Consider the following 18,167-nt stretch of genomic DNA (forward strand, 5'->3'; position numbering starts at 1 on the left):
GCCTGAGTTGCTGAGTTAGACTAATTTGGAATATTTAGTAGCGAGGAAATTTCACGACGACTGGAATTCACTGAGCTCCTGAGAGCGACCCATTTTTTCACTAATGTCTGTAGAAGCAGTCTGCAGGCCTAGGGGCTCGGCTTTATACACCTGTGGCCATGGAAGTGATTGGAACACCTGAGTTCAGTGATTTGTATGGGTGAGCGAATACTTTTGGCAATATAGTGTATATACCAACTCTGAATATACACAATATACACTAGAATTGCACTATTCCAATGTACAGTTGCACAGTAATAAATTATGAAATAAAACTATGAAATGTGCTGCTGTACACATTCTGTATGTGTGGTTAGTCTGAGGTAGATAATAAATGAGATGCAGGTACACAGGGATAGAATATTGACATAGAAATCTTCCAGATTATACAAGAGATGGATAGAACATGCACAACATGTCACTGTATATGTGTAAGTACAGATTTGCAAGATTGAAGGTGCGGAGGATCAGAGTGAGTCTGATGAGGTGTGGATAAGGTGTAGATTGTCCATGGAGATGATGACTCAGCAGTGCCAGGCCTATAGACTGATACACCAGCACTACTGGCTGTTCAGCAGCCTGATGGCCTGGGGGAAGAAACTGTCTCGGAACTGGCTGGTTCTGGATTTTAGGCTTCTGTACCTCCTCCCGCTTGGCAGCTGACAGAACAGACAGTTGCTTGGGTGGGTGGAGTCCAATCTAGGAGGTTTGGGAGCTGGACCCCGGTGATGTGCTGGGCTGTCCACACCACCCTCTGCAGAGCTTTCCACTCAATGGCAGTGCAGTTTCCATACCAGGTGGTGATGGAGCCTGTGTAGCATGTTCAGAGGATGCAGGGGTTCATGCCAAACCTCTTAGGTAGAAGAGGCGCTGTTGTGCCTTCTTTACCACCCATGTGGTGTGTTTGCTCCATGTCAGTTCCTCTGAAATGTGAACACTGAGGAACTTGAAGCTGCTGACCCTCTCTACACTCGCTCCGTTGATGGTGATGAGTTGTGCACTCTCTATCTTGCTTCCTGAAGTCCACTAGGAGTTCCTTGGTTTTATTAACATTGAGAGAGGGGTTGTTCTCCTGGCATCAGTGTGTCAGGAAGCTGACCTCTTCTCTGTAGGCCCCCTTGTTGTCATTGGAGATCAGGCCAACGATTGTGGCGTCATTTGTAAATTTGATGATGACATTGGAGCTTTGTCTGGCTGAGCAGTCGTGGGTGTACAGGGAGTGCAAGAGAGGGCTGAGCAGACAGCCCTGAGGAGCTCCGGTGTTAAGGGTCAGTGAGGAGGTGGTGACGTTGCCCATCTTTACCACCTGGTGTCAGCCCGTCAGGAAGTTCAGGATCCAGCTGCACCGAGAACTGTCCAGACCCAGATCCCGAAGCTTAATGTCGAGCCTTGAGGGCACGATGGTGTTGTATGTGAGAAGGCTGTTTGTGGACTGCAGCTCTGCGTTCATGTTCTTTTTGTCCAGATGGGAGAGGGCAGTGTTTAGAGTCAGTTGACTCGGCAGGGGCGGGGACTCTTTCCGTGAGTGCGGTGCGATTTGCTTGTTATTTATGGAACAAGTTTCCTTCTTAAAGTCCGTTATTGCGTTTAACCCCTCCCACAGGCTTCTCATGTTGGTGGTGTTTAACTGTGACTCCACTTTAGCCCTGTGCTCACGTTTGGCTGCTCTTATGGACTTGTGGGGAGCATAGCTCATCGGGTGTTTCCTGATTTAAAAGCAGCGGTATGTGCCTGCAGAGCTGCACAGGCCTCACAGTTAAGCCATGGCTTCTGACTGGGGTAAATACAAACTGTTTTTTGGGCCCAACATCTTCTATACACTTTTTGATGAACCTGGTAATTGAGTCTGCATATTTGGTCTCCTGCCTGTTAGCAGCCTCGTACAGCTTCCCGAGCGCCAGGTCTGTATCAGCATGTGGTGGGATGTACACGGTGGTGACAATGACCCCTGAAAAAAACAGTGGTCTGCACGAGATGATTAGATATTCCAGGTCTGGGGAGCAGAAAGACTCAATGATGTGTACATTTCTCTGATCACACAAAACATTTTTGATGTCGGTGGCCTTGTTGGGAATCTCCGCTGAAAGCCAGGTCTCTGTGAGGCAGATTATACAGCAGTCCCGTATTTGTTGCTGGAAAGAGATCTGTGCCCTGAGTTGTCCGATTTTGTTGTCCAGGGACTGCACGTTTGCCAGTAGTATGCTGGGGAGTGTGGGGCGATTAGCACGCCGTCTCAGACCGACCAGAACGCTGTCTCTCCTGCCCCTTTTCCGGTGTTTGCAGCGTTTCCTCGGCCCACTTGAACGGGGCTTTAAGGTTCCCAAACAATGGATCTGCATTCAGGAACTTAAAGTCCAGTTTTCGGTGAGTGATCATTGAACCGATTTGCAAAAGTGTTTGTCTGTCGTAAATGAAGGTGCTGGCAACATTTATTGTGTAAAAGTAGTTACAAATAAAAACAATATTAACAAAGAACTAACAAGTGAAGGCAGCTCGCAACACGGCATCCATGCTTGGTACCATCTTGGATCGAACCACAAAGGGAGCTGTTGGCACTCAAGATGCTTTAGCCTTACAGTGCTCAGAGGAGATTTCAGATATGCTATCAGCTGTGGAGATGGAGGAGTCTGACAGAATTGCTGCCTTCCTTGATAGCTGTGATTATAGCAAAAGATAATTAAGTTAAGTAATTAAGTAAGCGAAAACCTTTGTTTGGCAGGGTGTTTTCAAGGGCTGGACCTGTATATTCAACTATTTGGATATTCTAAATGGCTAAATGTATCATATATTCAGTTATGGTGAACTGCAAAGTACTAATGTTTGGAGTTCCTGAGAGAAGCTTGGACGACTCAGTTGTGGTTCATAATGCAGCTTTATTAATTTGTTGAAAACAGTGCCAAACACAGCCGCCCCATCAGTCCAACTCTTCAGGATAAAAGTCCTTGTATGAACAAACCTGAATCAAACCTAATATAAACATCTCTTTAAAAAAACTGAATTACAACTTGGCGTGGCAACGCCAGAGGATATTTGGTCAGCACATTCTTGTAATATACTTCAGCTAGCACTTCCCCATGGAGGTCTAATCCAGTTAGCCAGTTGTGCTGTTGATGGTCACTGCAGCACAATTCACGAGGCAAGACTAAGAACAATCTGTAAAGGAGGAGGTTCATCGCTGTGCTGTGAAATTGGTTTCTTGGGTTGGTTTTGACCTGTTTGGAAATGTTGTAGAGATTGTAGGTCTCACACTAACAAAGCAGGCAAAAGGATGCCAATTAATAATTGTGGCTCTCATCAAATACCTGTGTTGGCGCATCAGTACTTCATTATGTTAAATTAAACGTGCTGGTGAAGGAATTTAACAAATCCATGTTGTTACTGTTTAACATTGGTGTAACTTTGTTTTGAAAGTAGCTCACAAGGTATCAGCTACTTTGTCCAGAATAAGTACTGCGTGTTATTTTTTTAATGTATTTATATTCATTTGTGTCTCTTCTAGTCTTTATATGGTGCTTTCACAAGCAAAGCCAACTTAATCCCAGGCTAAATGGTTTAAATAATGTGCTTAGTTGCCTAACACCTCAAAGTATATTAGGCTCACAATGTACTCATAATCCACAATAGACAAGCATATTGACAGGGTGTCTTAGCTCATACTTTCATGTAGGTTTTTTTCACCGTGAGTTTGTGTTGCCAGACTTCATTTCAGTTAATGAAGGCTCTTCTTTTCTCTTTTCTGCTTTTTGCGTCTTTTGCTCCCTTGCTTGAAGCTGGATGGTTTTTTTTTTTTTCTGTCGACGCCTCAGCATAGCTCGTGGCGGTGATGTAACATGGCCATTGTTACGTCTAGCTGTCGCCATCAGTGTTCCCACTCAAGTTTCTCGGATTACTCTGATGCTGACGTCTGCAGCAGGGTGGGTGGGTGGGTGGGTGTGTGTTTTTTTTTTTTTTTTTTTTTTTTTTTTTTTTCCCTGTGTGTGTGTGTGTGTTTTTTTTTTTTTTTTTTTGTGTGTGTGTGTGTGTGTGCGCGTGTGCGTGCGGGCGCGGGCGCGGGCGCATGTCTTTCAGCAAGCAGGTTCTCTCCCCTCAGCCTGCACTGCTTTGTAGCAGTATGATTAAGTAGAACAGAGGCTCTGATGTCAGTTAATTAGCCATTTGTTTGCTTTTCCTCATGATCAGTACAGTAACATTAGTACAAGTGGGGAAATCAAAATATAAGAAAAAATCCTTATGCTCTGACGTATATTAGAGATTTAGGTGAACTAAAGGATATAATAATGCACTTAAGCAGCTCTGATATATATATATATATATATATATATATATATATATATATATATATATATATATATATATATATATATATATATATATATATATATTTTTTTTTTGGCATTTGGAGTTAACAGAATTTAAAGGGGAAGCTTGGTAGGACACAGACGTATCCTGTGAGCTTTGTTGTTGTGACTTCTTGTTTTTCCATTAACCTCTATTAAAAATGCAATTCTTCCTCCCGCAAGTACAGACTGATGTGCATTTTAATGAAAAAAACCCAGAAAACATTCTTTGCATGCTGCATACTTGGTTGTATCTAGTCCAGTTGTCTTCAAGTGGCCATACCTTTCTCAGTCACTTTATCCTTTGCTGACACGTGTGATGTCTGTTGTTGACGTGTTTCTAATCAGCACTCAGTCAACTTTGTGGAAAAAGGTCCGGAAAGGTGACCTTATTGTTGGCTGTCCCCCTTTTTTTTCTTTACTGCAGCTGACTAGTAGTCTAATTTGACAAGTTCTTTGTATAATATATGAAATCTTTTTCTATATCTAAAGATGGACCGATACCAATTTTTCCTCAAACAGCACCGTTAACTGATGTTTATGTAGCAGCTGATTGGCTTGTAAGCTACCTAGATATGATTAAATCATGTGTACAATACATAACTAGTATTTACTGTTATGTCTAACAATTTAAGTGTAAAACATTTATTGTGCAAAAGTTAAATACAGTTCAGAACAAAATATAGATATATTTTACAATATATATTGGAGCAACGTATGCTGCTTTTTCAGGGAAGGCCTTGCTTATTTCAGCAAGACAAAGCCAAACCTCGTTCTGCCCTAAAGCATGGCTCTGTAGAAGAAGAGTCTGGATGCTAAACTGGCCTGCCTGCAGTCCAGACCTGTCACCACTGAAAATATTTCACACTATGAAACGGAAAATACAACAAAGGAGAATCCAAATTGATGAGCGGCTGAAATCCTAAATCAAGGCAACGATTTATCATCGACGTTAGTGATAATTGTTGCGGCCCACTTCACCAACTCCGCTGCCAGTGCTGCATTTAAGTGCCAGGATCACCGCCGGTACAGATGTGACAACCGTGTTGCTGCAACATTGCCGTAGACGTGCCTGATTGATCTGAATTCTGTTTGTTTCGATTTTGAATAGTTTCCCAGTAGGATCTGACGAAAGAGGGCAAAGGCAAAAAGTGTTTTGTCTTCAGCAGCCCGGTGTTTTCAGAGGGCACTATATGTGAGTCACTGCTGTAATCTCTTCATCCATATCCACTATATCTAGTGTTCACGCTTGGGCAAATTCTAACGCAGCCGTCACGTAGACTTGTGACTGAAAACACAGATAAAAAGCGCCGATACCCAGCTGGTTCATTTAAATTGTACAGTATTGGTCTAGAGCGATGTTGGTAATTTAGATGGAAAAATGACCTGTAATTCATCTGTATTTATAAATAATTCATGGACCTGAGAGATTTCCACAAAGACTCTGGTTGACTCATAAATAAGGCCATTGTAAGCTGGAGATGTACCATCGTTTGTGCTGTGGAAAACAGTTCTGTGTTTGAGGTTTTGTTATAGAGATGGAAGAGATATGAATAATCTCTCTGTCTCTTGTAGGGACTCCATTCCTCTTCAGAGTTGGGCTCCGCCTGAACTACTTATTTTCATCTTTTTTTTTTTTTTTAAATCTCATTCTTGTTCTCTCTTTGCTTTCATTTTCTTTCTTTTTCTGCCCCTCAGTCTGTGCTGGTGGAATGACATCAATTTTTCGGAGTCTCTGAGAGGTCTTAATTGAAAATATTACAGTAAATATTATGTATTATTGTTCATATTCGAAAAAAGGATCAATGTTAATCAATTAATACCGGAGTAATGTTCAAAATACACACCATTTGCCTGGGATCATCTGCTGAATTCTATATTAATGCACCAAAAGTGGGACTGTGGAATGGGAACTGATAGTTGGGGCCGGACATAAACATGTACAGTTGTTCATTTGGTCAGGTTACACATTTTTGTTGATTTTTCCAAGAAAAAAAAAAGAAAATTAAGACCATTTCTGCATGGAAAAAACCTTACTGTGATGTACACTATATTGCCAAAAGTATTCGCTTGTCTGCCATCACATTCACATGAACTTGAGGGACATCCCATGCTTAATCCATAGGGTTTAATATGATGTCGGCCCACCCTTTGCAGATATAGCAGCTTCAGCTCTTCTGGGAAGGCCTGAGTTGCTGAGTTGCCCAGTTACTTCTACTTGGTTATAATACCGCTGACAGTTGACTATGGAATATTTATTTGCAAGGAAATTTCAGCTCCTGAGAGTGACCCAGTCTTCAGATGTTTAAGTGTTCAATATGTTTTATTTTAAATTGTTTCTTTACCTTACTCACCTAAATGTGTCAGTTCCCAAATTAAGGAGAGAACTTTAAACTAAAGGCAACCTTTCTTATCAGTTTTTGTTTACAAATTTTTTTTTTTTTTTAGATTATTTACATTTATGGCATTTGGCTGACGCTCTTATCCAGAGCGACTTACAATTTGATCATTTTACACAGGTAGTCGAAGGTGGTGTTAGGAGTCTTGCCCAAGGACTCTTATTGGTATAGTGTAGGGTGCTTACCCAGGTGGGGATTGAACCCCAGTCTACAGTGTAGAAGGCAGAGGTGTTACCCACTACACTAACCAACCACTGATCAAGAGTTAGAGCACTGTAAAAGTGACTGCATTTTCACTTAAAAAGTAAGTAACCCGGTTAATTAATTAATTTATTTTTTTTATTTTACTATGAAGTTTGTGACTATTAGGCCTTTCCCCCAGGATTTAAACGGCCGTTTAGTGCCGATTATGAACAAGTGTAAGAAATAACTAGGAATGGTAATACCTACCAATTTGTACCTCTATTTCATTATGGAGTCCAGCTCTATTCAGTTGTATAGTTCATCATAAATGCATTTGTAATGCTCATTTATGTTTTTGTAGCCTTATAGTTTCCATTTTTGTTGCAGTTTTGTTTAATCCATTTTATGCTTTCTAGGAAAGCAACCAGTTATTTCTTCCAAAAGAAGGTTATTTATCTGAAAGACAACAGGAGTGATGACCAGAAAAGGGTCATCTGTAAATGATTTTAGAAATAAATTAGAAGTTAGAGTTAGCGGTGAATAAAATTTTATTGATTATTTTTTTGTTAAATGTACTGTAATGCAACAATTTGTTTTGTATTTTGAAATTTGCATAGTTACACTCCTAGTCAGGAATGTTAACAAAAAGTTCATCACATAAGGCTAATCTAAATTCAGGGTTTTGGTTTCAGGCCTGCACTTTTCTTGTCATGACGCGCGTGTGACAGAGCACAGACCTGCCGCGCTGAGAGACATATATGGAAGTTTCTCGCCCTCTCTCGCCCTCTCTCGCCCTCTCTCGCCCTCTCTCGCCCTCTCTCGCCCTCTCTCGCCCTCTCTCGCCCTCTCTCGCCCTCTCTCCCTCGCCCTCTCGCTCTCGCCCTCTCTCTTTCTCTCTCTCCCTCGCCCTCTCTCTTTCTCTCTCTCCCTCGCCCTCTCTCTTTCTCTCTCTCCTTCGCCCTCTCTCTTTCTCTCTCTCTCCTTCGCCCTCTCTCTTTCTCTCTCTCTCCTTCGCCCTCTCTCTTTCTCTCTCTCTCTCCCTCGCCCTCTCTCTCTCTCTCTCTCTCTCTCTCTCTCTCTCTCTCTCTCCCTCGCCCCCTCTCTCTCTCTCTCTCTCTCTCTCTCTCTCTCTCTCTCTCTCTCTCTCTCTCTCTCTCTCTCTCTCTCTCTCTCTCTCTCTCTCTCTCTCTCTCTCCCTCGCCCTCTCTTTCTCTCTCTCTCTCTCTCCCTCGCCCTCTCTTTCTCTCTCTCTCTCTCTCTCTCTCTCCCTCGCCCTCTCTCTCCCTCGCCCTCTCTTTCTCTCTCTCTCTCTCTCTCTCCCTCGCCCTCTCTCTTTCTCTCTCTCTCTCTCTCTCTCTCTCTCTCTCTCTCTCTCTCTCTCTCTCTCTCTCCCTCTCCCTCTCCCTCGCCCTCTCTCTTTCTCTCTCTCTCTCTCTCTCTCTCTCTCTCTCTCTCTCTCTCTCTCTCTCTCTCTCTCTCTCTCTCTCTCTCTCTCTCCCTCTCCCTCGCCCTCTCTCTCTCTCTCTCTCTCTCTCTCTCCCTCGCTCTCTCTCTCTCTCTCTCTCTCTCTCTCTCCCTCGCCCTCTCTCTTTCTCTCTCTCTCTCCCTCGCCCTCTCTCTCGCCCTCCCTCCCATCTCCCTCTTTTCCTTCCCCACCTATCAATTATTTTATTTCCGCGATATTTCCATAGTCATTATGATGTGAATGTGTATTTTCATCAGCTCTGAACTCGGTGCTGAGCTCGTCTTTGCTTCACTAATGATCAAGCCTTTATTTTATGCTTTGGGTATGTTTGCTTTATTCATGTCTTTTATAGCCCTGGACTTCTGTGCTCTAATTATGCAGGCTTGTGTGACTGTAAGTCTGTCTGTGTCCCTAGAATAACCCTGTGTGGTGAGTGTGGTGTCAGTAATGTGTGTTACTTGAGCTATGGCACCGTGTGGTTAAAGGCTGGAGGTGTTACAGCCTCGCCCAGCTGAATATGCCTCATATGCTTGCATTTAGAGTGAAACTGTACACCCACGCCACTGAGAAATATCTACTGGTCAGGCACAACTATCTATGCGTTGGCGAGTTTGATCCCTGTTGACGCTGCAGTCTACTGCCGAAAAGATGCTGGCTGGCTTCATGATTTGGAGGAATCTTTCTTTTTCTCATGCGGGTCAGTTCAGTAGTGTGATGTGTTCCAGCTGATGTTGTGTATATAGTATATACCACATTAAAGGACAACATGAATGACCAAATATTAAAATGTTCAATATTTAAAGATCTGGACAGTAATTCTGATATGGGCACTTTTACCTGCAATCGGAATGTACTTACTTTTTTTTTTGTTTTTCTTTTTGAGAGTTTTCACTTTTAAAGAGTTTTTATTAAGAGTTATATAATGGTGTAAAATAATCAGCGCAACACAAAATTTGAGAATTAAGAATTAAAGTCACAGATATTAATGAATGAATTCTGAATATTTTTTCCTTTATTTTATTTATTTATTTATTTTTTGTCATTGTGTTGGCTTGGTAATGGGCCTACCACAGTCATGAAATTTTAGTTGAAAAGAATTAATACCAGTTTAAATAGGCCTATTTGGTAACTTTGTGATACTCCACTTTGTTTGGTCTTATAGTTAAAATTCTGTAACAATAGCTCTACATGGTAGGAATGCACTAATATCGGAGTCATACTGGCTAGATGTTTAGATTTGACTAGATTGTTTCTGACATGGATAGCTTGTGTTTCTGATGCCGTTCAGCTTTGAACAGATTTGTTGAAGATGCCGTAGCAGTGATCGTCAGTTATTTGCCAAAGTAATTTGAGTTGGTCAGTCCCTCAGCATCTGTGTTTGTGTTTTCCAGGGGGCCGTTTAGTGTTGTGCGCAGATGCATCAACAGGGACACGGGGCAGCAGTTTGCTGTGAAGATTGTGGATGTGGCCAGTTTTACCTCCAGCCCTGGACTCAGCACAGAAGGTGAGATTGCATAGTTAAAAACACGTGCATGTGCACACACACACACACACACACACACACACACACACACACACACACACACACACACACACACACACACACACACACACACAATGTATGTGCATTTTAGGCATGTAAGGATATTATTTAATTTTTTTATTTTTTTTTGCTTAGAAGAAATGCCATATCATTAGAGTAAATGCAGATAAAGATGAATACAGTGAAGACTAACAAGATTTATTTATTTTTTTGCCCGAAAAAGTGGTTCCTATCTTGAGCGCTTCCTCTTGATGACCCCAGCCTTTGCATAGATTTGTTGAATTCCATCACCAACACACTTGATTTAATGGTATGAATGGTTGGGGCAGTCGTGGGCTGGAGGTTAGGGAACCAGCCTCGTGACCGGAAGGTCGCCGGATCGATCCCCAGAGCCGACAGCACATGACTGAGGTGTCCTTGAGCAAGACACCTAACCCCCAACTGCTCCCCGGGTGCTGCGCATTGGGCTGCCCACCGCTCTGGGCAAGTGTGCTCACTGCCCCCTAGTGTGTGTGTGTGTATTCACTAGTGTGTATGTGGTGTTTCACTTCACTGATGGGTTAAATGCGGAGGTGAAATTTCCCCGTTGTGGGACTAATAAGGGTCACTTAATCTTAATCTTAATCTTAAGAAGCATTGTCAAAGCAGGTGTTTGGATTATATTATGACTACAAAAAGTGGCAGGCTGTCACAAGGTGAGGTACAAAGTTAAATCATTATTTTACTTTTTCATACAATTAATGTTTTCAGATCAAGTAAACACTTGCTTAATAAATATATATATATACACACATATATATATATATATATATATATATATATATATATATATATATATATATATATATATATATATATATATATATATATATATATATACATACACACACACACACACACACACACACACACACACACACACACACACACACAATTTGTCACTTCAGTTGTGTGGCCACTTATATATTTTTATTTCACTGTATTTTTGTGCTATCGACATATTGAGGTGTGTGTGTACACGCCTGGTGTCCTGGGCATTGTCCTGCTGGGTTGGCACTGTTGTGTGTTTTGGCTGCAACACACAGCCATCTGGGAGTGTGTGTGTGTGTCCAGCATGGACAGAACAGTGATGGAAAGAAAGCCGGAGGTAGAACTGCACTATTGTGACATAAATCAGCGGTCATAGTATTTGACAGTGATTTGCAGATTGCATTTCAGGACATGTTTGTCATATTCCATGATCCATAATGTAATAATGTGAAGGCTATGCAACAACTGCTCTTATTCATCAATGAAAGATATTTGTTGCTGAGCAATTACTGATCAATCGTTTGGCACAAAAGTATTGTCACCAATCCAAATAATTGAATTCAGGTGTTTCAATCACTTCCATGGCCACAGGTGTATAAAACCTAGTACCTAGCAGGCCTGCAGACTGCTTCTACAGACATTAGTGAAAGAATGGGTCGCTCTCAGGAGCTCAGTGAATTCCAGTGTGGTACCATGATGGGATGCCACCTGTGCAACAAGTCCAGCCATGAAATTTCCTCGTTACTAAATATTCCCCATTCAACTGTCAGTGGTATTATAACAAAGTGGAAATTATTGGGAATGACCGCAACTGAGCCATCAAGTGGTCGTCCACGTAAAATGACAGAGCGGTCAGCGGATGCTGAGGCACGTAGTGCGCAGAGGTCACCAACTTTCTGCAGAGTCCATCACTACAGACCTTCAGACTTCATGTGGCCTTCAGATCAGCTCAAGAACAGCGTAGAGAGCTTCATGGAATGGGTTTCCATGGCCGAGCAGCTACATCCAAGCCTTACATCACCAAGCGCAGTTATGGTTTGGGGTTGTTTTTCAGGAGTTGGGCTCGGCCCCTTAGTTCCAGTAAAAGGAACTCTTAATGCTTCAGCAGATCGAGATTTTGGACAATTTCGTGCTTCCAACTTTGTGTTCCAACATGACTGCACACCAGTGCACAAAGCAAGGTCTATAAAGACATGGATGAGCGAGTTTGGTGTGGAAGAACCTGACTGGCCTGCAACCCCATAGAACACCTTTGGGATGAGTTAGAGCGGAGACTCTGAGCCAGGTCTTCTAGTCCAACATCAGTGTCTGACTTCACAAATGCGCTTCTGAAAGAATTCTAAGATTTGTAGTAAATGGAAAAATTGCCCCTTGTAGTGTAAAAACACTAGTCCAAAAGGAGTTTTGCCAATTTATTGGATGAAACCGCTGGACACAACAATTTTATGATAATGAAGGAAAATATGTCTGTGCTTATGCACTAAACAACAGGTCAGAGTATTCAGCCTTCTTGGAGCGAGTGGGCGGAGTTCTAGAAAAGGTCCCGCCTACAGACTCTATAGTCTTTTTGGGAGACTTCATTGCTCACGTTGGCAATGACTGGGAGACCTGGAGAGGCGTGATTGGGAAGAGTGGCCTGCCCTGATCTAAACCCGAAAGGTGAATTGTTATTGGACTTCTGTGCCAGGCATAGATTGTCCCTAACGAACACCAAGTTCGAACACAAGGATGTTCATAAGTGTACATGGTACCAGAGCTCCTTGGGTCAAAGGTCAATGATCAACTTTGTTGTTGTTTCATCTGACATATTTTCTGGACATTCGGGTGAGGAGAGGTGCTGAGCTGTCAAATCATCACCGTCTGGTGGTGAGTTGGATCAGATGGCAGGGATGACTGATGGTCAGACCCGGTAGGCCCAAGCGAATAGTGAGGGTGTGCTGGGAACAACTGTCAGAGGCTCCTGTTCAGAATGATTTCAACTCCCACCTCTGGGAGAGTTTTTCTCATGTCCTGGCGGAGGTAGGGGACATGGAGTCTGAATGGACCTTGTTCAAAACCTCCATTGTGGAAGCTGCCAGGCGTAGATGTGGCCAAAAGCTTGTGGGTGCCTGTCGGGGGCGGTAACCCAAGAACCTCCTGGTGAATGCCGGTGGTGAGGGTGGGCGCCAAGCTGAAGAAAGAGGCCTTTAGGGACTGGTTGGCCCGTAGGACTCCCGATTCAGCAGATACTGACTAGCAAAAAAGGTGGCAGCAGTGAAATCCAGGACATGGCAGGGGTTTGGTGAGGACATGGAAAAAGACTTTTGTTCGGCCTCAAGGAGGTTTTGGACACTTGTCCGGCGACTCAGGAGTGGTCGGGGTGGCTGCGCCCAAGCTGTATTCGGCAAGGGTGGCGAAACTCTGACTTCAAATGAGGATATTGTCGGTCGGCATTTTGAGGAACTCCTTAATCTGGGAGACGTGCCTCCCTCGCGGGAATCGGGGCCAGAGGCTTCTGGGGTGTCAAGTTCCATTTCCCTGGTGGAGGTCACTGAGGTAGTTGGTAAGCTCCTCAGTGGCAAGGCACCAGGGATGGATGAGATTTGTCCAGAAACTCTTAAGGCCCTGGATATTGTGGGGCTGTCGTGGCTAACACGCTTCTGCAATATTGTATGGACCTCGTGAACAGTACCCTTGGACTCTCAGACTGGGGTGGTTGTCCCTATTTTTAAAAAGGGGGACCGGAGGGTGTGAGCCAACTATCGGGGTATCACACTGCTCAGCCTCCCTGGGAAAGTCTATGTCAAGGTGCTGGAAAGGAGACTCCAACCGATAGTTGAACTTCAGATTGAGGAGGAACAATGCAGATTCAACCCCGGTCATAGAACAGTGGACCAACTTTTCACCCTCTCACAGATTGTTGAGGGGGTGTGGGAGTTTACCAACCCTGTCTACATGTGTTTTGTGGACTTGGAGAAGGCTTATGACCATGTTCCCCAAGATATCTTGTGGGAGGTCCTCTGGGAGTATGGGGTCCTGGGGCTACTACTCCCCCTGGACGCCTCTCAGTCGGGGTGTACCAGGCACAGCCTACCGGGACAAGACCACGGGGTTGTCCTAGGACCTGCTGGGGGGATTGGCCTGCAGGAAGTTGGCCTGGGAGCGGCTTGAGGCCCCGGGAATGAGCTGGAGGAAGTTGTGGGGGACAGGGTCGTCTGGGATTGTCTGCTCTCTCAACTGCTACCGCGACCCTATCTGGACTGAGCGGTATAATAAATGAAATTGGCTTGAGAGCCTTTAAAGCGCCCATCACCCCAGCGAAACTGTGTGTGCTGCTGCTCCTTCTCCTCTCCCAAGTCTCAACTCTCTGTGCTCTGCCTCGGAACTCTCTCTTCCCGGATTTATGCACTGGCGTATCCGAAATGGCCTCTTGGCCAATCGGTGCTCGCCATGAGACAAGCCCTTATTGTCGAAGCCGATGAACCCGTGATCTTCGTACCACCTAAAACTAAAGATGAAATGTCATCAATTGATGTGAAGTGTGTGTGTGTGTGTGTGTGTGTGTGTGTGTGTGTGTGTGTGTGTGATGTGCAGACTTCGTGGAGCCTAACTTGTACGTGACATCCTCCTGTTCCCTTGATAGAGCGGCCTTGGACATCTGCTTTGACCTAGATTAGTTCGGCCAGAGATACCGTAAAGATAAACTCAAGACACAAGAAAAACATCTAACTAATTTTTTTTAAATAACTGGCACACTAAGATTCATGCATTTATGAAACTTTAATAACACTCCTGTAATTATTATATTTCTGAGTCTTTAATACCATTGAATAACACATAGTTGGGTGCAAGATCTCCAGATCTCTTACAGAACGGTCAAAAATTCCCATAAACACACTCCTAAACCTTGTGAAAAGCCTGCCCAGAAGAGTTGAATCTGTTATAGCTGCAAAGGGTGGACCGACATCATATTAAACCCTATGGATTAAGAATGGGATGTCACTCAATTTCATATGCATGTGAAGGCAGACGACTGTATGCTTTTGGCAATATAGTGTATGTGTCCTGCTTGTGTCTCTCTGTGTATGTGTGAACACTAAGGATGGGACAGTATGAACATTGTCTTATTATAACATCATTTATATCACTAAAACATAATTTAAAAAAAAATTGTAATTCTGTACTGAACATTTTTAAGCAGCTCATTCATCATTTCAGTAGAGGTGTTATGTTGTACATTTATATATTATATTGTACATTAAACAGGTAAATTATGTTGATATAATTTTGTTTAAAGGAATGATTTAGACAAAAATTCAGTTTTTCACAATTTTCCACTTGCCTGAATTGTATTCGGTGAGCTAAGATATAGTTGGTGTCCAAAATTTTGCTTCTTTAGCACTAGAATTACGAGGCTGATGTTTCTAAGAAATAGTTTTAGTTCTTAGTGACAAGACTGCACGATCTTAATGAAGACCTGCTGGTGGTCTGAGAAGGTTTGAAGATGCTTTTAGTGGTTATCAGTGTTGAAGTCATAGCTCCAACGTTAAAGTAAAACAGCACACGTTGTACATGAAAGGTTTCCCCTGTGGGAAGTGGGGAAATTGTTTTTGATTTTTCACTGAACCATTTCTTTTAACTTATCATAACTCTTTGGAATTTAAACCAGTACATGACTCTCCTGCACTGCTTACTGTTTACTGTTACTTTTCAGACATGCATTGTATTAGTGTGTGCTGTACTGGAAGACTGTGACAGTGGTTTGTTCGCTTCCGCCATGACTTCATAAAAAGACAGTTAAAGCCTGTTACACCTGCGTCTTTGGTGATCTGATCATAGGTGGTCAGTGCTGGGTGAAGGGGTTACAGCCACCTATGGGGATGGTTAGGTTTGCAGTTGACCACGCAGTATTTGAAATGTGAAGTTTCTCTAGCAGCCACAAAGGTTAATCACGTGTTATCACAGCAGAGATGACCGCAGCTACTTTGTTTAACCTTAGTATGTCTTTTTTTCCTATTTGTGTGTAAGTTGTTTTTGTTTTAATGAAGTTCAGTGAGAGCAACATGGTGAATGTACACGTTAACCTTTGTCCTAAGTCTAACCGTAAGTGATCATTGGAGGCGCATTTGAGACCCAAGGAAACATCAGCTGTGAATAGCTGCACTTCTTGTTGATCAGATGATAATCACTCATGTGAACAGGGCCCAATTCTGCATGGTAATCAGAATTATTAATATCTGATCAAATACGACTGTCATTAGCTTTTACTGTTCCTTCCGTAGTAAGCACTCAGTGTGAGGGCTTGTGGCTTTCAACAGAGCAGTACTTTCCACTCTGTGTGTGTTCTGTGTTGGGCTGCAGTGTGACCTCTTTGAGTCACTGTGCTAGAAAACTGAGAATGTCTTTGTAGGCTTAATTTTCAGGGTGTCCGTATTGGACAGGAATAATTACGAGGAACTGGGAGCAAGTTTTAATTTAGAGGCGGCCTGAAAGGTGAAAGGTGCCAGAAAGGTTTTTCAGAATTTCTGTGGAATCCAATAGATGAGATGTAAACAGAGTTATTTGGAGGGGTTTGCTGTGAAATGGTTTATTGTAAAGAGACGTAAATTCACATTTCCATACAGTGGCGATGACAGGAAGCAGGAGTCGCAATGTCTACAATAGAATTTTATTTACTATCCAAAATGGAAACTAAATGTGTTGTCTGAGCTTTTTATATACACTGAACAGAAATATAAGCACAACACGTTTTCCTGAGAATAATTTACTTTGAAAACGATTTCCCATACAAGTGTGTTGTGGCCACCATTTGCCTGAAGCAGCATGATCTATTACTACCTATGTTTACTTGGAAGCTAACACTAATTGTGCTGTTAAATCAAATGTCTGTGGTCACACAGAACTGTTAGAGTTAAGCTGAGCCACATGGTCTTCATGACAATGAAAATATATATAAAAAAATAACTACATAGTTAATGATTTGCTCAGCGCTGCCGTCTAAACATGCTAGAACGCCAAGGTAGAAGTTATAATTTTTTTTTGTTTTATTTTAAGTCGTCAGATGCCTCATAATGAATGTCTTTACAGCTTTCTTTTATGAATACTTATCTGTTTCAGCCCAACACACCCAATTTTGGTTGTTATAGCACAAAATGACTCTGAAATCTGTTGACAGTGGAAAATGATTAGTCAGTTATCTCAAATAAATGCAATAGACAGTAGTAACATAAGTTAAGTGATACTTTTTAAATCCCACCTCCGCATTTAACCCATCCGTGAAGTGAAACACCACATACACACTAGTGAACACACACACTAGGGGGCAGTGAGCACACTTACCCGGAGCGGTGGGCAGCCCAATCCACGGCGCCCAGGGAGCAGTTGGGGGTTAGGTGTTTTGCTCAAGGACACCTCAGTCATGGACTGTCGGCCCTGGGGATTGAACCGGCAACCTTCCGGTCACAGGGCCAGATCCCTAACCTCCAGCCCACGACTGCCCCAAACATGGAAAGCTTTTCAGTGTGTTGCGAGGTGTGGTTGTGGTGTGTGGTATTGTAGATACCCAGCATGAATTTATGATTCATTCAACTCAGCTGCCTATTTTTTAATTTACTTTTCCTATAGATTAACAATAATTATTTCATCTAATTTTTTGTGTTTATCTTAAAAAAAAAAAAAAAAAAAGAGAAATGAAAACTAATGTAACAACAAAAATTCTTGAGTATTCAAATTATTTGGGCCAGCCCTAGTATTGAGGTGGTCTTTTTGAAGCCCCCAGGCTTTGGTTTTCATGGCTTTAATCTGTGTGCCAGATTGTGATCAGGATGGAGGCTCACGGCCTGGTCACTATAAACGCCCACTTCGCAGGGCCACGCTTCTCTTCCATTTCCTCTAGGCAGCACCTCACAGCAGCCCTTTGCACATGCAATTTTCCGGCGTTAGTCCGGTCATAGGATGTTTAGCTGATTGGTGAGTGGCCAGATCTGCTGTGATAATGTATTATGCTTTACAGCGCAGCCCATTGCTGCCTTTTCGAGGATTTTTAGGAGAGAACTGAATTGTATTTCCTTTAATGAAGGAGCACATGCAAGCAGCTGAGCTATAGCTCTGTGGTGGCACATTGCTCTGTCTCCAGCTACTACTGATGTTTCAGTAGTGCTGCACACCGCCACTTAGCACGCTTTGATGTCTGATTGAAGAAAATACTACAGAGAAGTGAGAATGAAAAGGAGGCCTGAGGTATTTCCTCTTTGAAAACACTAGTGTGTGCCAACTGGGTCGCATAGGAAAACAGTGGCTAGGGAAGAGAGGAGGAGAGAGGAGCAGAGAGTAGTATGATGCAGAGCTACGTGCCTTTTTTGGTTATTTTACCAAAGTCTGTCTCATTTGAAAGACCAATTGAGCCCTGATGT

At 42.9% G+C, this 18,167-nt stretch overlaps 1 protein-coding gene across 10 annotated transcripts in view; it reads left to right on the top strand.

The window, feature by feature from the left end:
- caskb (calcium/calmodulin-dependent serine protein kinase b) overlaps positions 1 to 18,167 on the top strand; it is a 75,992-nt gene that overhangs the window by 16,317 nt on the left and 41,508 nt on the right. For all 10 annotated transcript variants that reach the window (XM_037536419.1, XM_037536421.1, XM_037536424.1 and 7 more), the window contains one exon: positions 9,815 to 9,927. In XM_037536419.1, the coding sequence (XP_037392316.1) occupies positions 9,815 to 9,927 (113 nt within the window). The remainder of the gene's footprint in view (positions 1 to 9,814; positions 9,928 to 18,167) is intronic.

The sequence above is a fragment of the Pygocentrus nattereri genome, chromosome 30, assembly GCF_015220715.1.
Source record: "Pygocentrus nattereri isolate fPygNat1 chromosome 30, fPygNat1.pri, whole genome shotgun sequence".
Classification (NCBI taxonomy): Eukaryota; Metazoa; Chordata; class Actinopteri; order Characiformes; family Serrasalmidae; genus Pygocentrus; species Pygocentrus nattereri.